General features: G+C 37.2%; 1 protein-coding gene across 11 annotated transcripts in view; it reads right to left on the minus strand.

Moving 5' to 3' along the window:
* Window positions 1–22,672, minus strand: part of SRSF11 (serine and arginine rich splicing factor 11) — a 47,402-nt gene that overhangs the window by 21,306 nt on the left and 3,424 nt on the right. For 4 of the 11 annotated variants that reach the window (XM_009249079.4, XM_024243009.3, XM_054547992.2 and 1 more), the window contains exons 2-3: window positions 9,919–10,140; window positions 3,200–3,333 (exon numbers count right to left, since the gene is read on the minus strand). In XM_009249079.4, the coding sequence (XP_009247354.1) occupies window positions 3,200–3,333; window positions 9,919–10,118 (334 nt within the window). In that variant the 5' untranslated portion in view covers window positions 10,119–10,140. Of the gene's footprint in view, window positions 1–3,199; window positions 3,334–9,918; window positions 10,144–10,360; window positions 10,416–22,672 lie in introns of those variants that run through there. The other 7 variants (XM_024243029.2, XM_009249071.3, XM_054547988.1 and 4 more) reach the window with 3 other exon arrangements.

A 22,672-nucleotide genomic window follows, 5' to 3' on the forward strand; every position in this document is an offset into this window, starting at 1 on the left:
AAATTAAGAGAAGAAAGTATGTAAAGGAAATATTCTGTTGGAATCAAGCGTAGGGCTTTTGCTGACTCATGAAAATGAATATGAATGTTTCTGAAGGTCTCTGAATACACACAGGATGTGTGCATGGGAGTGAGAGAGAAAGAGAGATAGGTAAAACAACATGGCACATTCCTTACCTGTACAGTAAAATGCTTTATGTTTCACCATGTGCCATGCTAACCATACCAAAAAATGCTGCCATACAGTGCCAGTTGAAAAGCTAACTTAGCCAAACTCCTTAAGCCAAAAATGACATATATATCTGTTTTTAAAGCCTAATCTGTGTATTCAGATAAAATCTAAGGGTCCTAAAACAAATATTTATGTAGACAATTTAAATTCTATCCAACAGCAAAAGCCCTATACAGATGGATTAATCTGTTAATGTGCCCAAGCCCCCAAAATGAGAGTTCAATAATACAATTAAACTACATATTTGCAAATACCAGTAGTATTTCTGTAATACATATTAAGAAACTGCATCTCATCATAAAACATACAATATGTACAGGGCACTTAAGAGAAACTGGATAAGCTGCAGAAGAAAACTGTTGGGTGGTATTTTCAGCAGGGCCTGGTATATAGTTCAGGCTGAACCAGGGAAAAGAACTGTAAAACACAACAACAAAAAAGAAAAACCACTGTTAAATAAAGGTAATGGTTCCTTCCACCTATACTGAGAAGTGCCGATAATATAAACAAATGTATACTACACAGCACTGTTATCTTGCTTGTGTCAGAGCTGTCATCAATTTAGATACCAAGAGTTATGGAGGGGAAGGGGGAGAAGATCATTTAGATATAGGGCAGTAATGCATCAATATTAACAAACCTACAAAGATTATGGGATAATTTTGCATGCAAAATTATGTCTCAAGAGGATATATTCAGTATCAACATCTTACTCAAATTAGTGCATTTGCAACATTTCTGGCAAACTAAAATCCTCTTGAATTTATTGTGAGACACCTGATAGAAGATCTGCATCCATTAAAAAAAAAAAAAGTCATGCATCTGATCCTCTGATTAAAAAAAGACTATTTAAAAATAAAACTACAATTTAAAAATAGCAATGAGGCCCCTCACCAGTTAATTTTCATGCGTCAAGAGTATTTTTTTTACTGCTGCTTTGATAGAACCATGAAATACTGCATGAATGTGTAGAAATGAAAGAAAAAGAAACAGACAAAAGAAACAAACATTAACCAAGGAACCTAAAAAATCCCCAAATCCATTACTATTAAGAGTTCCTTCCAAATTCAGCTATCTTAGTTTTACCAATTAAGACTATTCCTTACCGTAGACTATGTCTACTGTTCTAAAACACTGACCAAGAGCTAACACCGAAGTGTAATAGCTAAATCTGGAGGGAATTGTATTTACTGGAGGTAACATTAATACAGCATATCATACCAGAATTAAATTCACCAACAATAGAATTCTGAATGAAATATTCCCCTAGTTCTATATACTGTATATTCCTAAATACTTCACTTCCAAAAATAGGTCTAGAAAAATTACTATGGCCTGAAAATATTTATGAAAGTCATTTATATGATATACTGTATTATGTTCAGGGATTGGGAACTATAATACTTAGCCAATAAAAAATTTAAATTTACAGGCTAACCAAAATGTTTTACATATTACTCACATGATTTGACCCTTGTTCCAAGACCTATACTCTATTTTATTCATCCTGAATTTGAATTCTGTAAATTTTCTGTTGATGGTCTTATCCTACAACAGGCACACTGACATAAAAGAAATTGCTTAACCAAAACACACTAACTCAAAAATTTATCTATCTATATATTACAAAACCTTATAACTGGGCTCATACACTTTAATATCACGGAGACAGAGGTACTATTACATAACATTCCTTAACCCATTTATAAATATAAGTTAATTTCTTTAGAAAACCAGAGGCAATTTCTCTAAGTGTTAAGGACTAGACATTTCACAACTTTTACAAGGTATGGTGTAAATGTTCACATTTGTATTCAAAGATTTCAGATAGCATCTAAAATCAACAATATTAAGATTCCACTTCCACTGACCAGTTTATTAAGGAAAGGGGAAAGCATTTAAATCCTGGTCAGCATATTAAATTCTTAACTTAAAATCCAGCAGTTTTATCATATTTCAGTGATTCGAGTAAAATTTATAGTTACCAAAAAGCAAATCAAGTAGCAGTACATTGGGAACAAACTAATTATAAAATACGCCTTAGAAAATTTTACAAAATGGTATTAAAATTTCTTGTCACAGTGGCTTTTTAGATCCAAAAAACCTGCTCATTTTTTTCTGTCAAATTACTTTAACAGCCTAAAATGTAAAAAGAGAGAAAATGTAGTTAACAAATGGTTACACCAGGAAAACACTTGGGGCACTTGAGTGCTTGCTGGCCTTTAGTTAATGTCTAGAATCCCCTGTAGCTGCAGAGGACCCACTGTTTTTCAGGCATCTGGAAGGGTTTTGCATTTGCCTTCTCCACTATAAAAATCACACACACAAATAACAGAGAGAAGAATTTATTATTTAGAGATATTCTAGAAATATAGCAAGAATGAACAAGAAAATTTGGCATAAAATAAAACACCCAGTGCCCATTTGGCACCTAAGCTACAGGAAATCTTGAACTTTCACGAAAACCAAAATCACTGCAACCCTTGGTATACTGAAATTCAATGTTTTTTTTTTTTTTTTTTTTTTCCAGATTATCATGTGAGGAAGCTTTAAGAAAATAAAATCAACCTACTCATTTATTTAAAACAGAAATAACATCATGCATTTATTTGAAGGCTCTGTAAGCATACATGGAGTGAATCATTTACCTTCAGGGCTTTTTCACAAAACTTAACATTAAATTAACTAAGTAGATGTATCTCAGGGAGTTACAATAAGGGATATGGTTTTAAACAACTTAAAAATGTTTTAAAAGAAAACAAAAGGTAAATACCTTATAATAACAGACCTAATTTCTAATTTTTAGAATTAAAAAAAATCTGCAAGCAAAAATTACGGACTGCAGTATAACAAGGGTTTAAAAATGTTAATAGCTTAGATTTAACATGCTACTAATGCTCACTCTACATCTACTGAGGTAGATGGTCATCTTAGGATGCCCACATAGGTAGTTAAACAAAGCACAAACCTTCTGCATATGGTACGACTATCAAAGCTCTGTCAACGAATACAGTGTTTGTCAGATGCTGTGCCACAATTGCTGAGTCTGGATCATGGAACTTAACAAAGCAGACACGAGATGAGACTGGCAAAGGCGAATCACTAAAAAATAAACAAATAACATAAAAGAGAAACAGAATATCAGTTAAAACAAATGCTAATTCACAAACCAACATATTTCAAAAGTAAAACAGATAAAAAAAACCTAACTGTATACTAATGTAGTTAAATTCAAAATAAAACATTCTCAATAATATACTGTTCACTGAAATAGTGTAGTGAATTGCAGTTCAGATAAAAACTTATAATCACAACTTATATTTACAGTGTATCAGGTTAAAAACAGTTTGGTACTAAAGTCTCAGAGACTGAGGGGACCACAAAATTGTCAACAGTTTCTTTCATAATACTAATACCAGCTATTTTTAGATACAGGTAACAGTAGTTTGGGGCTTAGAAACTTCCTTATGGCTTTCTCAGAGTAAGAAAGATGAACAATTTTTACGTCAGGGACAAATGAATATCATGAGAAAGAACATGTACTCAATAATCAATGAGTTTTCTTGAACTGCATAAAATAAACAGGTTCCATGCCCTGCACTCTTTTACCCACAGCATATAAAGAACTCTTATGCACTGTAAATAATCAAGGATTTCTGGCTTGGAGCACTTTCAGATAAAAGAAAAAATGTAGGCACACATGGGAATAGTACTACGCTCCACTAGTGCTACCTTGCAAAGTTTCAATAAGCAAAAGGGCTAGTTCCTTCAACAAATTACTTCCTTAGGTAAAAGAAAGACAAGTGCTAAACTGCAAGCTATGGCAGTGTAGATAAGATAGATAACACAGGAAGCAGGGTTTTTTTCAACTGTTAAGTTATAGGGTAGTTCAAATTTCTGCCTTGAAACTCTGTGCATGAATAAAGGGATGGCTCAAGCCCATACCAAAAGTTATTTGGAAAGCTAGTGCCCTAAGGCAGAAATAAACACACCATCCCTAGTTAATACACTCTAATGTGTATTAGAGTCATGGGGTTGTAGGGTTGGGGGTAATCCACACTCTTCACATCAATTAAATCAAGATCTCTGATGAAGTTCGAGCTCTTTCGCCTTTAATTCTCTCTGACAATTTTATGCACCTAGGGTACAAAACTACTTCATTGTAACATCAATGTAACACTTACATCATAGGACTCATTAATGAAAAGGAAAATCCTAACACTATCTGAATGAGGCTTCACAGTTTCTAAAAAATGAAACACACTCATGTGTACATAAAATTGTAACTGCATCAGATTTGGTTATACTAAGAATTTCAGATTCATTGTTGAAAAGAAAAATAATTTCTTTTAATTTAGGTCTAACAAAAAACCCCACAATTTTTATCACAACTCAAACACTAACATGATGCTATATATGGCCTGAGAACTCAAACCCATTAGAACTTTTGATACAAGTTTCCCTACAAGGATCTCCCAGGCTAAACACAGACCCTAACCCAAGTTCAAAGCAAAATTAACAGGATATCCACAAGCAAGTTAAGCCACCTTGTTATACGGGCTCACTGTTGAATGTTTCTTAAAGAATACAGTGGTTTTTAGATGTGAAACACTGCTGGTATAAAATTTAGCAATGTTGCACCCGCAGTAGTAAAAAGAATGTTTAAGCAATTTCTCCTTAAAGAAATGGAAGGGGTCTTACTATGTTACCCAGCCTCCCACTCCAGCTTCCCCAATAGATGGGGCTGCAGGTGTGCCTCACTGTCAAGTACTTTAGCAGGTTTAGTAAGCTATGGCACTTCACATTTCTTTGCTGACATCCATGTTTCCATCACTAAATTACAAAGCTCTTTTAATGCTATCATCTTATATTCTTAACACCCAACACAATGCCCTGGGAAATAGCAGGCACTTAACACTTCTTAAAACTGACCTCTACCAATTCTTTAACACTTTTTATTGTTATCTTATTAAAAGAAATGACTCCCAAATATATTTTTAATAAATAGTTCTTTAGGAAAAAAACTACTGCCCCCGTGCTCTAATTGTATTCTTTATACTTGGTCAAGTATTCTTATACTTGAGTCACTTAAAGTGACTCATATTTTTTTTCCTACTCATTAATGGCATAGGAATGCTCCAATTATTTTGGCTATATCAAAACCTGTTAAGGTAGGGTACAGATTAAATATGAATTTGAATACTGTGAATAAGAAATATAATTTCATCTCTCTCCACTTCAAATGGCCTCCTTTAGATGGGTTTAAAACAAGTTTTTGTTGGTATCTGGGCCCACAATTACATTCTTACATTTCTTCGATTAAAATTTCTTTTTTTTTTTTTGAGATGGAGTTTCACTCGTTGCTCAGGCTGGAGCACAATGGCCCGATCTCAGCTCACCACAACCTCCACCTCCCAGGTTCAAGCGATTCTCCTGCCTCAGCCTCCCAAGTAGCTGGGATTACACGCACGCGCCACCACGTCCGGCTAATTTTTCTATTTTTAGCAGAGATGGGGTTTCACCATGTTAGTTAGGCTGGTCTTGAACTCCTGACCTCAGGTGATCCACCTGCCTCAGCCTCCTAATAAAATTTATCTTAATAAGATAATATGTTAATATAAGATAGAGGACTGATGCCTGAAATTAATTTTTGTGCTCTAAAATTCCATGGAAGTACTGCTTCCAAATATGACACGTATTTTACTCCGTATCTCTTTAGAATTAACATAAAGTAGGGAGAAATGAGGAACAAGATAGGGTAAAGTGAGTCCTGCATGCCACTTCTGTCCTCCAACTGCGGTGGTGTAGTTTTTAACAGTTCTTACGTGTCCTCTGAGGGATATTTCAGAATCTTCTAGGCTACACAGAGAAAACCTGAGATTTCCGTTGTTCACCTAAGGGTCTGTAGAGAATCTTTTTTATATGAAGGCCCAGATTCTTAACAAGGTATTCATGCCTACTAATGTACGAGAACTTCAGGTTTAGGCCACTGATATCAGCCTTCCAACTTCCACCTTCGTAGTGTGCTAAGTGGAGAATTTCGAGCTCATAAATAAAAGTATCTCCGAAACCCACAAAAGGAGGTGTGTGACAAAGACGACATTAACCTGAAAACTTGACTGCTGACCTCATGTGCCCCCTTCTCACTATGTAAAGAAATATACAATAAAATGGTGTATCGATTAAAACCAGTTTTTCTTTAAAGGTGCACTAAACTCTTTCCCTTACCTAATATACTAATTTATACTTATATAACCATTAAAGTATCCATTTTGGGTCACTGAAAAGTTACTAATGAACTTCAATGTATCTTCGTATTACAGCAGCCTTAAGTTACTGCATAACTGTGACATACTTCACTGGGATCATCACCTGATAAGCACTTTGCTGGGCAATTCCACTAAAAGAAAGCATGTGAAGATCTTACAAGTTACTTGGCTAAATCAGCAAACTCCTGATCAAGTGGTAAACGAGTCACAACTTGGGTTCAAGTTCTAGTTCTGACACCAGCAGTATGGCTTGGGCATACAAAAAATACCTATGTAAATTTCAGTTCACGAACTTGTAAAACAGGGTCAAAAACATTTTTTCCTCTGGGTTTGTAAGGATTGAGATACATTTAGAAAGCAACTTACACACAATAGATATTCAAACAATGCTGCATTTCCAACACGCATTTCAGAAACAACCAGAATCAAAATAACAGTTTAACAAACAGTATATGTGGGGTACACTGACAGATGCTTTCAAATAGCTGCAGAGCCATCATACTGTAGAGACGGTTAGAGTATCACCTATTGTAAAGATAGTATTTCTATTTCTCAGTGAAATTATAGGCCAGAAATTCTGGTTTAAAAGAAGGAATAAATAGATGGACTTAACAATGACAATGCAGGAAACCTCCTAGAGCAGGTTGTCATTGAAATGTCTGTCATAATCCCAGAAATGTTTCCCCAAAATAGGCATTCAGAACCGAAATGAAGAGTTTCAGTAGGTGTGGGTGAGGTTCAGTCATATATGTATTTTAAAGCACCTCATATTCTACAGGAGAGAAGTTGTTAAACTTAACCTGTCAACTGGTGACTGGTGCTATAGAAAAAAAGTAGCGTTAAGGAGAATAAAGCAGCAGCAGAGGTGCTTTATTTTACATAGGGTGGTCTGGGAAGGTTTCTCTGATTAAGGTGACATCGGAAAAACAAAAGTAGTTAAGCATGTCACAGATATGTCTAGGGGAAAAAGAGTTACAAGTGCATGTCACTGCCTTCTTGGGGGAAATCATATCGTTTTCCCTCAGTATCCATGGTTTCAGGACTCCCTGCAGATAACAAAATCCACAGATGCTCAAGTCTCTTATATAAAATGACGTAGCGAGGGGGAAGAGGTGGAGGAAAAATAAAATCATGGCATATTACCTGTGCACATCCTCTTGCATACTTCAAATCTCTTGATTACTTATAACACCTAATACAACGTAAATAGTTGCTATACTGTACTGTTTAGGGAATGACAACAAGAAAAAAGTCTGTACATGTTCAGTACAGACGCTCTCTCCTTATATTTTCAATTCACAGTGGGCTGAATCCATGGATGTGGAACCCAGAGATGAAGACGGCCAACTGTGTAGATAATAGTTACAATCACGTGACCTGTTCACAACAGATAGAATTTTATGTAATCTGAGCCATTCAATGTTATGAGTAAATGATTTTTGGAATGATGAACCCTGTGGATCACTGGGAAGTATATGCAACTTGTGCAAGTCAGATTAGTTTATTGAAACTTATAGTTAAAAAAACAAAATGCAACATCAAGTAAATAAAAGTAGCTATCTACATTACTGATCAAATGTAGAAGGCCACTAATAACATTTAACTTATTGTAACCTTGTACATTTTAGAAGACAAAATGATCTTGTATGTGGGAAGATAAACGAAGGAGTCAGAGTAAAAATGTGTCAATTTATCTCTCTTTCTCCCAATACGGGGAAAGGAGTCCTTTTAATGCAGAGTATCCCAGATCATATAGTTGAGGGAGACATTCTCAAGCACACACTAGCTGTCCTGGTTATGAAGGAACTGCTCATTTGATTACAAAACAAAAAGACTCTAGTCCATCACAACTTCCTCTAGTATACTGGTCATGCATTAGGTAAAAGATGAACCAGTATAATGCCTACATCTCTCTTACCTTTTTTCTAAATGCATTATAAAACTGCCTTCAGAGAACAGCACTTAAAAGTCAGCAACCATAACAACGTTTTTAACTTGTAGGATTGGAAAGAATTGCAGTAAATCGAATACCTCAAATATCCCACTAATAAAACTATTAAAATCACCCAATGTATCACTATTTTCTGCTATTTTACTGTTTATTAATTTTACAAGCTTAAAACAGTAAGTCTTGAGAAAACTGAACAACAGCAAAGCATCTATTTTTGTATGTTCATGTTATGAAAGCTGTTTGTCCTTCATTACTAAATCAAGTATCTGTCAAAATAACAGGAATAAAGATATACGTGTTTGTTCCCAGAACTCCTCATCATGCAAACTAAGTAAATCCTCTCTCCACATGTACATTTCCCTAAAAAATTAGAAACACACCAATTTGAAAACACCAATAATCTTGTGAAAGTATTTTAAGTGGAAAGTGATGAAATATGCTAATACTTAACAAATATCTCATTATGATAAACTTTTGTCAATTATTTTATTGAGCAGAAAGTTAATGGTTACATGTACCGTAACAGTAGATTCTTAGAGGATTCCAATTTCCTGTTTAGTATTTAAGTGACATCATAAAATTCTCAATATATGGTGTTTACTGATAATGACATTTGAATTGTCACTTCTCCACCAATAAGTCTTCCAAAAAGCACAAGACTATTATTATTCCAATTGTCTGTTTAAATAGTACACCTTATCTTACTTCATAGCTTCTTTTAACTATTTTTTACAATTAATCCACTTAATATTCTTGCGATAGAAATAATTTTCAAAATAAAAGTGAAACAAAAAGGATAAAGAGTCATACACTCTAATTCAAATTTCAACATTTATAAAAATCCTTCTCAAGAACAACTGTGAAATATCACAAATCTGTATATTATTCAAACAAAGGAAAATCTCTGGTTTATAACCCGTTTTTTGACATTATAAAAATTAAGTAATCAGGCTCACTAAACTAAGCGTCTGTCAAAAAGAATATGATCTTTGAATTATATTGCTGGGCCAGAACCACGTAACAGCAATAACAGTAAGTGAACAACCTACAAAGTTTAACACCAAATTAACACAGGCATGAATAATTTTGTTACCTTTCTTCCAAGAACGCAAAGAACAAATACTCAGTTTTTTAAAAAAGGGATTTAACCTATATACGACGTACAGAGTGCAGTTAGTCTTGCGTTAAGCCCCCAAAGCCAAACGACCACGTTGGCACAATTTAAGGCGGAAAAAAAAAAATTTCCCGAGAATAAGAGCCAGTGTTTCCTAATCCCAAAAAGCCCTGGCCCTGCCTCTCTGCATTTTTTTGTAGGCCTGGAACACAACCGTCTTAAGTAAATCCAACAGCCACCAGCCACTCAAGCAGCCTGGCCCGGGGAAGCAGCGACAGGGGCCTAAGGAAATTGTGCGTTAGGCCCAGGCTGAGGCGGCGTTAGCAGGAACAGTGATGGTGGACGATACTCACTCCGGCGGGAAGAGGCGCAGTTCGTCGATCTTGCCTAGGAAACCGAAGAGAGTCCGCATCTGCTCAGAGCTAGCGCTCGGGGAGACATTAGTCACCTGGATTACCTCGGTGCCGCCGCCTCCGCCGCCACCACCTCCGCCACCGGGCCCGCCGCTGGGGCCCGGACCTGCAGTGCTGGGGACGACGGTAGTGTTGCTCATGGCGCTGCTCGGGTTCTCGCTCCTGCTTTAACACATCAAACACACAACAAACAGTGAGAAGGAGGGGGAAGAGGAACCGGTTCGCGGGAGAAAGGAAGGTGTCCGATGCTACAGCCTCTGCTACTGCTGCCGCTGCCGCTGCCGCCGCCGCCGCCGCCGCTTCTCCGCCCCGCCGCACGCCGCGGGGGAGGGGATGAGAGCGCGCGAGCTCGAGACCACGAGAAAACAAACGGCCGCCCCACCTCGCCTCCAACCACGACACTAGCGGGCCCGAGCTCCCACAATGCCTTGCGGCGCAGGGCGCGTCAGCGTCGGCTCCACCCCGCGCAGGCCCAGCAGCCCTCGCGCGCAGGCCCAGCAGCCCTCGCCTGCAGCCCGAGAAATGCGAGGCACCGCGGTCTAGAGAAAGGTGTTATCCACCTTAGTCTCTCGTTTTTTTCTTCTTTTTCTTCTCTCGCTCTCTTTTTTTTTTTTTGGAAGAGCGAAGAGGCACGTATAAACTTTTTTTTTAAAAAGCATTCATCCTCCTGCAAAAAGTCACTTCAGCAACTATTCTTACTAAATACTGCTCACGATATGTCTATATACTGATAATCATCTACAGAGCTATCCGATTACTAATGATATTTAAACCCAAGCTAAGATGCCACCCCACCACCACCAGTATAAAATGTCCCGAAATCTTCAATGTACATGAATTTTGGTAACATTAAATCTGTAACTAATTTGTTTTGTCACTTTCAGAAAAGATATATTTTAATATTACACTTATTAATAAGCGTTTTGTACATTCATTCACAATGGATGACTTTTTTTTTGAGACAGCGTCGCCCTCTCGCCCAGGCTGGAGTGCAGTGGCACCATCTTGGCTCACTGCAACCTCCGCTTCCCCTGTTCAAGCCATTCTCCTACCTAGGCCTCGCGAGTAGCTGGGATCACAGGCGCCTGCCACGACGCCAGGCTAAGTTTTGTATTTTTAGTAGACATGGGGTTTCACCATGTTGGCCAGGCTGGTCTGCAACTCCTGACCTCTGGTGATCCACCCGCCTTGGCCTCCCAAAGTTCTGGGATTACAGGCGCGTGAGCCACGGCACCCAGCCAATTTCACAATAGCTGACTTTGGAAACACAGTTTACAGTACTTAAATATATTCAAATATGTATTTCTAAAGAAAATACTGCAATTTCTCAAGAAAAACTTGTTTCACATACATATGCTTGCTTAAAATAATTTTGAAGCTTTTGACTATTAAAAAGATCCTTGCCTTAGTTTACAACCTCATCTGAACTATTCTCTCAACTGCATCCAGTGTGTAATCCAGTGACTTGTAGTGCCCCAAACATGACAAAAACCATAATATCTCTGTGCCTATATACAAGTTATTAATAACATCGCTCATCTTATCTGTCATCTTCTGTAGAGCATTCCTTCCCTCACTGCTATGACTTCTGCAAGCTGTTAGGGCTTCCTCTTTTCTGCTAAGGAACAGAAGATACATATATTTATTATTGACATGTATCACTCAAAGTTGTGAGCTTCCTGGGTCAGTCCAGAACCTGGCACAATGTCTGTCACACAGTCAGTCCCAATGAATGTGCTGGACACACGCACAAATATACCTTAATGACAATGTCATTTAAGACAGTTCACTAAATAATTTACTTGACCTTGAATGTTTTTAGAGGTAAAAGTTTTAGATGTTTTGGAGGTAAAAACAAACAACTTGAAGCCTTACAGAATATCTACATTAGTGAATACCTCTTGGCACAATGCAGTCAAGATGCAATATGTGAGAGATTAGAGCACAAGGTTATTGAGATTTGGATGCAGAGCCAACTGGCTAAGTGACTTTCACTAGTTCTTATACAGAAAATGGATGGGTTGATTGAATGTGCGCCTCAGCAAAATTACAAATTATGGCCTTCATAGAAACCAACTAACATTAGCTAGAGCCTTTTCAGAATTTTAAAGAAAAGCATATAGCTGTCCCTCAGTATCTGTGGGGGATTGGTTCCAGGGCCCTCCCACAAATACCAGAACCACAGGATGCTCAGATCCCTTATATAAAATGGTGTTGTGTAATAGTGCATTTGATCTGTATCCATGGGTTCCATGTATGTGGATTCAACCAACCTGGGACTGAAAATATTTGGAAAAAAATTGATGGTCTAAACATGTACAGACTTTTTATTTCTTGTCTAACAACTATTTACACAGCATTTACATTGTATTATTATTAGTATAGAGATGATTTAAAATATTTGGGAGGATGTGCACAGATTATATACAAACACTATCCTATTTTACATAAAGAATTTGAGCATCTGTGTATTTTGATATCCTCTGGGGTCCTGGTATCAATTCCCCATGAATACTCACCTCAGGACTGGTACGACTGTATTTGCATATAATGTAAGCACATACCCTCATACTCTTGAATAACCCTTATCTAAAATGCTTGGGACCATAAGTGTTTTCGATTTTGAATTTTTAAAAAAGATTTTGGAATATCTGCATTATATTTACTGATTTAGCATCCCTAATCCTAACATTTAAAATCTGAAATGCTCCAATGAGCATTTACTTTGTGCCACGTCAGTGCTCAAAAAGTTTCAGATTTTGGAGGATTTTGGTTTTTTGGATTAGGGATACTCAACTTTAATACTGAATACAATGTAAATGCTACGTAAATAGCTGTTATACTGTATTTCTAAAACCTTTTATTTTTAATGTCATTATTTTTTATTTTTTGAATATTTTTGATAGGGGTTGGTTAAACCCAAGTATGTGGAACACATGGTTATGGAGGCTGATTGTACAACTAACTGCACGTCACTCATAAATGAGTATCTGTGAATACAAAGAATGGTAATTAATTTTCTCATTTTGAATCAGACATATGTAACTGCCAGTTACAGATACTTAATAGTTTAACATTTATTGTGAGTGCCTACTATATGCCACGCATGCTAAAATATTTGATAATAAAAGGACAAATAACAGAAGGTCAGGGTTCATGCCTTTTTCTTTTTTTCCTTAAATGTTAACACTTATTTATTCTCTGTGATGGGTACACATAAATCTTTCATATGACTCTACAAGTATGTTTGACATATTTCATAATTAAAACTACAAATTCAAACCAAAGAAAAAGGTAGTTGTAATAAAATCCTTTAAACCACCAGAAGCCAATTTATGTACAATAACTTACTGAACAAATAGATGATACTTTGCTATAGAGAAACTAAGTGGCAAAAAGTTTATTCAAATGAAGAGGATTTTAAAATATTTTATTTTCAAATCATTTAGCAGCTACCAAAAAAAAAAATTACTGAATTTAAAGTTAGAAGGCTGGCTTAAAATACCAGCCCTGTCGGCCAGGTGAGGTGGCTCACGCCTGTAATCCCAGCACTTTGGGAAGCCAAGGCGGGTGGATCACGAGGTCAGGAGATCAAGACCATCCTGGCTAACACGGTGAAACCCCATCTCTACTGAAAATACAAAAAGAGAATTAGTTGGGTGTGGTAGCAGATGCCTGTAGTCCCAGCTACTCTGGAGGCTGAGGCGGGAGAATGGCGTGGACTGAGATTGCGCCACTGCACTCCAGCCTGGGCGACAGAGCAAGACTCCGTCTCAAAAAACAAAAAACAAAAAACACACAAAAAAACAAAAAACAAACAAAAAAAACCCAGCCCTATCATTAAGCATGTGATTTGAGAAAATTTCACTTCATTTCTAAGAACCTGTGTCAGTTTGTCAGTCAAATGAAGAGCTGAATCATAATTTTGAAGATTCTTGTAGGTCTAATAGATTAAATAATTATGTTAATGTCTGTTTTGCATAGGAATAAGACATATACCTAAAGACAAATGACAGATATATTAAAGCAAATAAATATAACCAATCTATGACAGTTTTAAATCACTTCAGATTTATTTAGGCTCACAATTAAACAAGACTATAGAAAATATAGAATCTGGAGACAGGATTCATGCCTGCTGTTTTATTCACTGTATCTACAATATCATTAAGAGGCAGTCAAAAAACTCACAAATTTCTTCAAATATTATGTACCTAAATCTGTTCCAAGGATTTTCCTAGCTGCTGGAAATAGAGTAGGGAAAAGGAAGTGAATGTCCCTGATATCATAAAACTTCAAGTCTAGTATGCCAGACTTTCAATAAAAAAACAACACAGCCAGGCGCGGTGGCTCACGCCTGTAATCCAAATACTTCGGCAGGCCGAGGCAGGCGGATCACCTGAGGTCGGGAGTTGAGACCAACCTGACCAACATGGAGAAACCCTGTCTCTACTAAAAATACAAAATTAGCCGGGCATGGTGGCACATGCCTATAATCCCAGCTACTTGGGAGGCTGAGGCAGGAGAATTGCTTGAACCTGGGAGGCGGAGGTTGCAGTGAGCTGAGATTGCGCCACTGCACTCCAGCGTGGGCAACAAGAGCGAAACTTCATCTGAAAAAAAAAAAAAAAAACAAAAAACCACAAAAAAACCCACAAAGATGAAAGGAGTAATGTGTTGTGATGAAATGAAATAAGACAGGGGATGGCGGAAAAAGTGTTATCTGCTGAGACCTTACTAAAAGGAAGAAGCAAGCCATTTGAATTTCTGGAGGAAGAGTATTCCAGACAGAGGAAATAACAAATTAGACCCTAAGGATAAGAACAAGTTTGAAGCTTTCAAGAAAAGAAGACCACTCTTTGTGAAGTGACTGCATTCCAGTTTATACTTCAGAGAGAGACTTAGAAATCTTGTCATGTGGAAAGCAAAGTGAAGGAAGTATGCACAGAGAAGGTTCAATTAGCTCATCTTTGGATGTAAGTAAGGGAAAGCTTCTAGTTATATATAAATGATCATTATTATCAATTTTATTATGAGTTAATGCAGCTGGGTATGGTGGCTCATCCCTGTAATCCCAGCAGTTTGGGAGGCAGAGGTGGGTGGATTGCTTGAGCCCAGTTGTTTGAGACCAGCCTGGCAACGCAGAGAAACCCCATCTCCACAAAAAATACAAAAAAGTTAGCTGGGTGTAGTGGTGTGCACCTGTGGTTCCAATTACTTGGGAGGCTGAAGCGGAAGATCACCTGAGCCTGGGAGGTCAAAGCTGCAGTGAGCTGAGATCATGACACTGTACTCTAGTCTGGGTGACAGAGTGAGACTTTATCTCGAAAAAAAAAAAAAAAAAGTTAAATAACCTGTCATTTGGGCTATAAAGTCCCATTATGGAAAAGTGCATGATTTCTGATAGGCTTTTGAAACACAAGAAATAACTTACAGGTTCCCCATAATACTTTGAAGATTCACAGGTAGGACACGTAGGGAACCACTACTGTTACATTGAAGAAAAAAAAATTAACTGGTGTGTGATATTGGCAGGAAAGCATGTCAAATAATATTAGACAATGAGGCTTTATACACATCCGTAAAACAATACTAATCCTCTTAGTCCTAATGAACAAGCTTTAGTTCTTTTCCATCTCAAGCTTCTAAAAAGATCTTTGTATTTAGATGGAAGGTCTTTTAGATAAAAGAGAGCAGACAGGCCACACACGGTGGCTCACGCCTGTAATCCCATCACCTTGGGAGGCCGAGGTGGGTGGATCACCTGAGGTCGGGGGTTCGAGATGAGCCTGACCAACATGGAGGAACCCCGTCTCTACTAAAAATACAAAATCAGCCGGGCGTGGTGGCATGTGCCTGTAATCCCAGCTACTTGGGAGGCTCCTCGAGGAGGAAGAATTGCTTGAATCCGGGAGGTGGAGGTTGTGGTGACTCAAGATTGTTCCACTGCACTCCAGCCTGGGGTAACAAGAGCGAAATTCCGTCTCAAAAGAAAAAAAAAACAAAGAGCAGACACAGGTATGCATAATCGCACTACCCACTGGGAACCCTGTTTGCAGTTGGATAAATCAAGTCACTTTTTGTTAGCCACTTTTGTTCACAGTAATGGAAAAGACAGTGGAGTCCTCCCAATTAACACAATTTTGCAAATCGGCACAAGCAACAGGCCTTTTATGAAATTAGTTGTTAAACAGCTCTTCCCTCCACCCCCAAGCAAATACATTTTTCGAGGCTAGAAAAGGCAATTTATCAGTCTTTGGGTTTCTGATACCTAACAATATCATACTGGAACAAGTCCAGCATTAGACAAAAATCTACCATCACCTATGTGCTAGAAACTTTACAAATGCCTCATACAATCTGCTCAACTCTTGTAAGGCAGATGGCTTATCACTAAAGTATACTAAGGGAATGCATGCAGCAAAGGCTTTGTGAATGAAGATGGTATGTATTTGTTCCATTTAAGGGAAATTTGGTTGAGCAAACTCTCAAAGTATTTGGCTATAATTTCTTCCCCCTTTAGCTATAGAGAGCAATAAGAAGAACCTAGGAAATAAATTGCTGGTTACAAATCCGTAAGTTTTAAAAAACTTATCTGCAGGCCAGGAGTGGTGGCTCATGCCTATAATCCCAGCACTTTGGGAGGCCAAGGTGAGCGGATCACTTCACACCAGGAGTTCAAGACTAGCGTGGCCAAAATGACGAAACCCCGCCTCTACTAAAAATACAAAAACTAGCTGGGCGTGGTGGCATGCAACTGTAGTCTCAGCTATTCGGAGGCTAAGGCAGGAGAATCACTTGAACCCAGGAGGCGGAGGCTGCAGTAAGCTGAGATTGTGCCATTGCATTCCAGCCTAGGCGACAGGGCAAGACTCTGTCTCAAAAAAAAAAAAAAAAAAAAAACTTATCTGCAGATGTATTTTGATTTCTAGTTCTATAAATTAGATATTTCTACTGTATTTCTAATTCAATAAATTTACACAATTTTATAAATATTAATATCTATTTAAAAATCAAATTGTAAATCCCACGCTCCTATTGTTCATCTAAATGAAGGGGAGAGGAAAAAGATGAGTTAGCACTAGGGGACTGACTGACAGACAAAAGAACACATGGACACACATACCAGGACAGAAAAAAAGTCTACCTATGTTTATTTTCAAATACTTCTTTCATATCGTTTAATATATATTGTCTTCCAATAGCAAGGATTTTATACATATGTTTTTAAATTGACAGAGCAGGGTCTGTGAACACCCTAAAATTATAGGCAAAAATCTATCTGTGACCATTTTTTACAACTTTGTTTTATGACTAAATAGAGGAAAAAAGTAGTAGTCAGAGCATTAAGATTCTGGTTCTTGCATCGTATGCACAGTATTCTCAGCTACAGTGCAAATGTATTGCTTGGAAAATCAGAATCAATTTATTTGTACAGATTTGCTTGGCTTTTTTATTTAATCGGCTCAAAAGAAACATTTGGCTGGGGAAGCTCCAGACACTGATTTCTCAATACTATCTTCTATGTTATAAAAGATTCTTTTGGAGTCTTAACTGACAAAAAGCCATTGGAGGGAATGCTTCACAATCTTAAAAAATAAAAAAAAGTTCAATGCAAGAAAATATCCAGTAGAGTTATATGTATCTTTACCTCTAATAGTTTCATGCATTTTAATATGTTTTTCATAATCAAGGAATTAAACATATGCACCATTTGACCTTTTATGTTTTTTCCCCCATGCAGTAAAATTAACTTTCTCTTCATGAAGGAAAATTATTTTTAAAGACTTACTTAAAACTGGAAAAAAAGTGGAAGTGTACTCAAATCAGTACATTTCATTAATAAGACTGAATTACATTAATTGAATGCCTTTAAAACGACCTTCAATCCTCATAACACTTAAAAGGTGCTAGAGTGATTAATAATACAGGCCCTAGAGTCAAACTGCAGGGACTCTACCAATTAATTGTGTGAACTTCAGCTCATTACTTGGTGCTTCAATTTCCTTATTTAAACTAAGAGGGTAATAATAATGCCCACCTCACTGGGGTTGTTTTGAGGATAATAAGTGAGAATACTAATACAAATGCTTAGAATAAATTACTATTATAATGACTATTCTATAAATAAAGAAACTAAGGCTTAGAAAAGTTAAGCAGCTTGTCTAACATATAAAGCAGGTAATAGTAGAGCAGGGATTAAAAAAACCAAACCAGGTACTACATCACTCCAAAGCCTGTATTTCCACTATGCTGTACTGTCTCCTACTATGTCTTGTCATAATAAATCCAGAAAAATTTAAACTCACATGAAAGATATACCTCAGAAGAGTTAGTTTACACAGTGAGAACAGCTTCTTATTTAGATTTCACATTTTAACATAGGTTTGTTGTGGAATGTTAAAAATTATAAAGCAATAAGTTTAATGCTAAATATTCAAACTATATAAATGTAAAAAACATAAGCAGCTTCTATTCTATTCCCTGATTCTACTCCCCTATGTGTGTTCTCATCTACTGTAATAAATACTTCCTCTAATTAGCCACATGAGCTAATGTGTCCCTTATGTGAAAAATGGGGATAATGATGCCATTTGAAGTTTCTAAGATTAAAAATATGAATACAAAGCACTTAGCAGAGTGCCCAACACATAGGCACCCAACAAACGTTACATGTCATTACAAGAAAGTCGGAAAAAACTCTCCAATTTCCTCATCTTTTCTTTTTAAATTTTTTTTTGAGGCGAGTCTTGTTCTGTCACCCAGGCTGAAGTGCAGAGTTCACAGCAACCTCAAACTCATGGGTTCAAGTGATCCTCCTGCCTCAGCCCCTTACCCCCACCCCTCCAGTAGCTGGGACTATAGGCTCACGCCACCACACCCAGCTAATATTTTAAACTTTTTGTACAGACAGCATCTCCCTATGTTGCCCAGGCTGGTCTTGAATTCCCACCAGGGCATCCCAAAGTGCTGGGATTACAGGCATCAGCCACCACACTTGGCTTTCCTCATCTTTTCAATTGATGACTAACAATAGTAATACTTGTCTTACTTTACAGCATTATTGTAAAAATTAAATTGATAAGAACCTACCCTATAAACAGTTAAGTTAAAGATATGAATTATACCATTATTAGATGCCCCTTCTCCTTTAAGAGGCTACTGCAATGCAAACATGACACCAACATGAAAAGACACAAACAACTGTACCTATCTTTGATTAATATTAAATTAAAATCAGGCATAATGGCTCACACCTGTAATCCCAGCACTTTGGGAGGCCAAGGTGGGTGGATCACCTGAGGTCAGGAATTCGAGATCAGCCTGGCCAACATGGCAAAACTCCATCTCTACTAAAAATACAAAAATTAGCCGGGTGTGGTGGTGCGTGCCTATAATCCCAGCTATTGGGGAGGCTGAGGGAGGAGAATCGCTTGAACCCAGGAGGTGGAGGTTGCAGCGAGCCAAGATCTCATCACTGCACTCCAGCCTGGGAGACAGAATGAGACTGCATCTCAAAAATAAAAAAATAAGTATTAATTAATTAATTAATTAAAAGTACCGTGACATGGGTCAGAACAAAAAAACTATCAAATAACCAAAGCATAAATTTTAAAAGTAAAATACTACTCACAACTTTACTAAAATTAAACAATTTTAGTTCCTAAAAATAATGTACAGTAAGTAGTTTTTAAGGGCCATGTTTCTTTCCCCCAATTGCCACCCCAGTCACTTGAAACAATAAACTGTTGTTAGTTTCAAGCCACAATTAGCTCAGGCTGAAGTCTAAAGCACTTGGAGATATTGATCAAGTAATTATTTTAGGGGAATGATGAGATGGTAGAGATGTAGTATTTCTAGGAAATGAGTTAAAAAGAAAAGCAAAAATGTTAGCACCTCTAAGACGGCCATAAAGTTGTATTGATGGCTGATAAATTTAGTGTTGAGTGAAAAACATGTACCTCTAGAATGATGATGGCTGGGTTCACAGATTTGCATCATAGGTACCAAGTATTTAAATGTCCACTAGTATTTCAACACTCTGATGATGCATACCTTTAAAATATTTAAGTATATGTAACTGTGATATTGGAAAGGATGGAAAAAAACCAACCTCAAGTAGAAAAAAAAAACTGTGAGCAGTCTTGAAGGTATTCTGAAAGCTAAACTAGCACTTACCAAATTATGAGTATAAATATGTGGCCTAGAGATCTAAGTATCAAATTTTAAATTAACAATCTATTGATTGTGATTGTTAACAAACTACCAAATTATTCAGATTTTTCTCCTTAAGTTGACGTTAAGGATAAAGTCTCAGGGACCATGTCGTGTCTTATTAAAACTGTAGGCGAGCTTTGCTATACAAACAGTATTTGCCATTTATAAACATTTACTGTGTCTCCTTTTTTAAAGTAAATGAAATTGCAAGCAGAATCCAATTGAACAAAATTGTGGGTGGGAGGGGGTGGATATAAAGTCAAATTTTAAAATAGTGGATTTTGATTGAAATTGTTTTTAAAACAGACTTACTCAGTAGTGTATGTGTTAACATAAACATAGGGTTTGGTGCCCTAACTTTACTTCTGTATTACTTTACTAGTTTAAAGCCAAAAAAAAAAAAAAAAAAATCATAAAATCCATACAATTAATACAAAATCTGAGACTTTAAGTCAGAGAACATATTAATCTTGGAAAAAAGAGCAAGAATACTGCACTAGCTTTTAAAGGTTAGGAGTAATAATCACTGTGAATAATAGGAAACACTTCCAGCTGATTTAAGAACCGATAAATAAATCTCAATATTATACTGCTTTTTTGAAAATGACATAAGCAGGATTGGTTTACCACCACCCTTGATTCAGTTTCTTTTTATAATATAATGAAATAAACCAGAAAACCCCCAAATTAAAAGCATTTTTGATAATTTTTTTTTTTACTAGTTCTTCCACCTTCCAGCAAATAAAACTAACATTTAAAAAAAGCCCTCATATAAGAGGGAAAAAAATTTTTCCTAAATCTGGGGACTAAAATTTTTTTGTGTTGAAAGTGGAGAGAGCTGGGCATGGTGGCTCATCCCTGTAATTCCCTACAGGGTCTCGCTCTGTTGTCCAGGCTGGAGTACAGTGGCGCAATTTTAGCTCACTGCAACCTCTGCCTTCCGGAGTCAAGCCATCCTCCTACCTCAGCCTCCTGAGTCGCTGGGATCACAGGTGCATGCCACACCACACCCAGGTAATTTTTGTATTTTTGGTAGAGACAGAGTTTCAAGATATTGCCTAGGCTGGTCTCTTAACTCCTGAACTCATGGGATCTGCCTGCCTTGGCCTCCCAAACTGCTGGAATTACAGGCATGAGCCACCGTACCTGGCCAATCTCAACACTTTGGAAGGCTGACGTGGGAGGATTGCTTGAGCCTGGGAGTTTGAGACCAGTCTGGGCAATATGGGGAGATCCTGTCTCTATAAAACATTAAAAAATTAGCTGGATGTGGTGGCATGAGCCTACAGTCGCAGCTACTGGGGGGCATGGGGTGGAAGTTGAGGCAGAAGGATCACTTGAACCCATGATTTTGAGGCTGCAGTGAGCTCTGCACTCCAGCCTGGGTGACAAAGCGAAACTCTGTCTTGGAAAAAAAAAAGGGGGGGGGGGCAGAAAATATTAGAATCAAATATTAAACCTCCTAGAGCAAGCTGTTTCACGATTCAAAAGTATATAAGAGAAGCAGAGAAAACAAAGAATATACAAATGCATTATTCCAAAGACAATGCACTCTCTCCATTAGAAAAAATTACCATATACAACTCCAGTAACAACATAATACAAATTTCAAAGCCACATTTGAAACTATCAGTAAAATGCAAAATATGTACTGCCTTCACTGAAAAGAAAAGAATGTCTTCTTGGCCAGGCATCGTGGCTCATGCCTGTAATTCCAACACTTTGGGAGGCCAAGGCAGGTGGGCTGCTTGAGCCCAGGAGTTTGAGAACAGCCTGGGCAATATGGCAAAACTTCATCTCTACCAAAAACAAAAAAAACAAAAAAAACAAAAAAAAAAGAAGCGAGGTGCCTTTAGTCCCAGCTAGTTGTGAGGCTGAGATGCGAGGATCTCTTGAGCAAGGAGGTCAAGGCTGCAGTGAGCCTGGGCAACTGAGTGAGACTCTGTCTCAGAAAAAAAGGAAAAACAAACAAACAAAAAAGAATGTCCTCTCCCAGCTACTCTTAAAGTTGGCAATGATAGCCCTGAAGGGAAAACAAATGTGAAATTGCACGTCTAAATTTTTAAAGAAAACTAAAATGTTCTCTCAATAAATAACTTTTACCATAAGATAGCAGCTCTCATACATAAGGCAATTTTCTGAAAGATAAACACAATACAATTCAAAATAGACTAAATTTGTTACTTTACACAAAAAGAAACTTCCTGGAATGTCTGCAAAACAAATACACTTTGCTCTTACTTGACTCCATTTTATAAACAAATGTGCTTGCAAATCTGCACAAATTTACTCAATTTACCCTTACTACAATTTCAGACTTCAATAATCTATCCCATCAATTGTACCTTTCATCTATGTCTTAATAAATTTTAATGGTAGAGACAAGCTGCTCTATACTTTGATAACAGTCTTAATTTCTGTTATGGAACAAAACTGTACCCTTTGGCCAATGTGATTTTTAGGTTTAACATAAATT

Source organism: Pongo abelii, chromosome 1 (genome assembly GCF_028885655.2).
Source record: "Pongo abelii isolate AG06213 chromosome 1, NHGRI_mPonAbe1-v2.0_pri, whole genome shotgun sequence".
NCBI lineage: Eukaryota > Metazoa > Chordata > Mammalia > Primates > Hominidae > Pongo > Pongo abelii.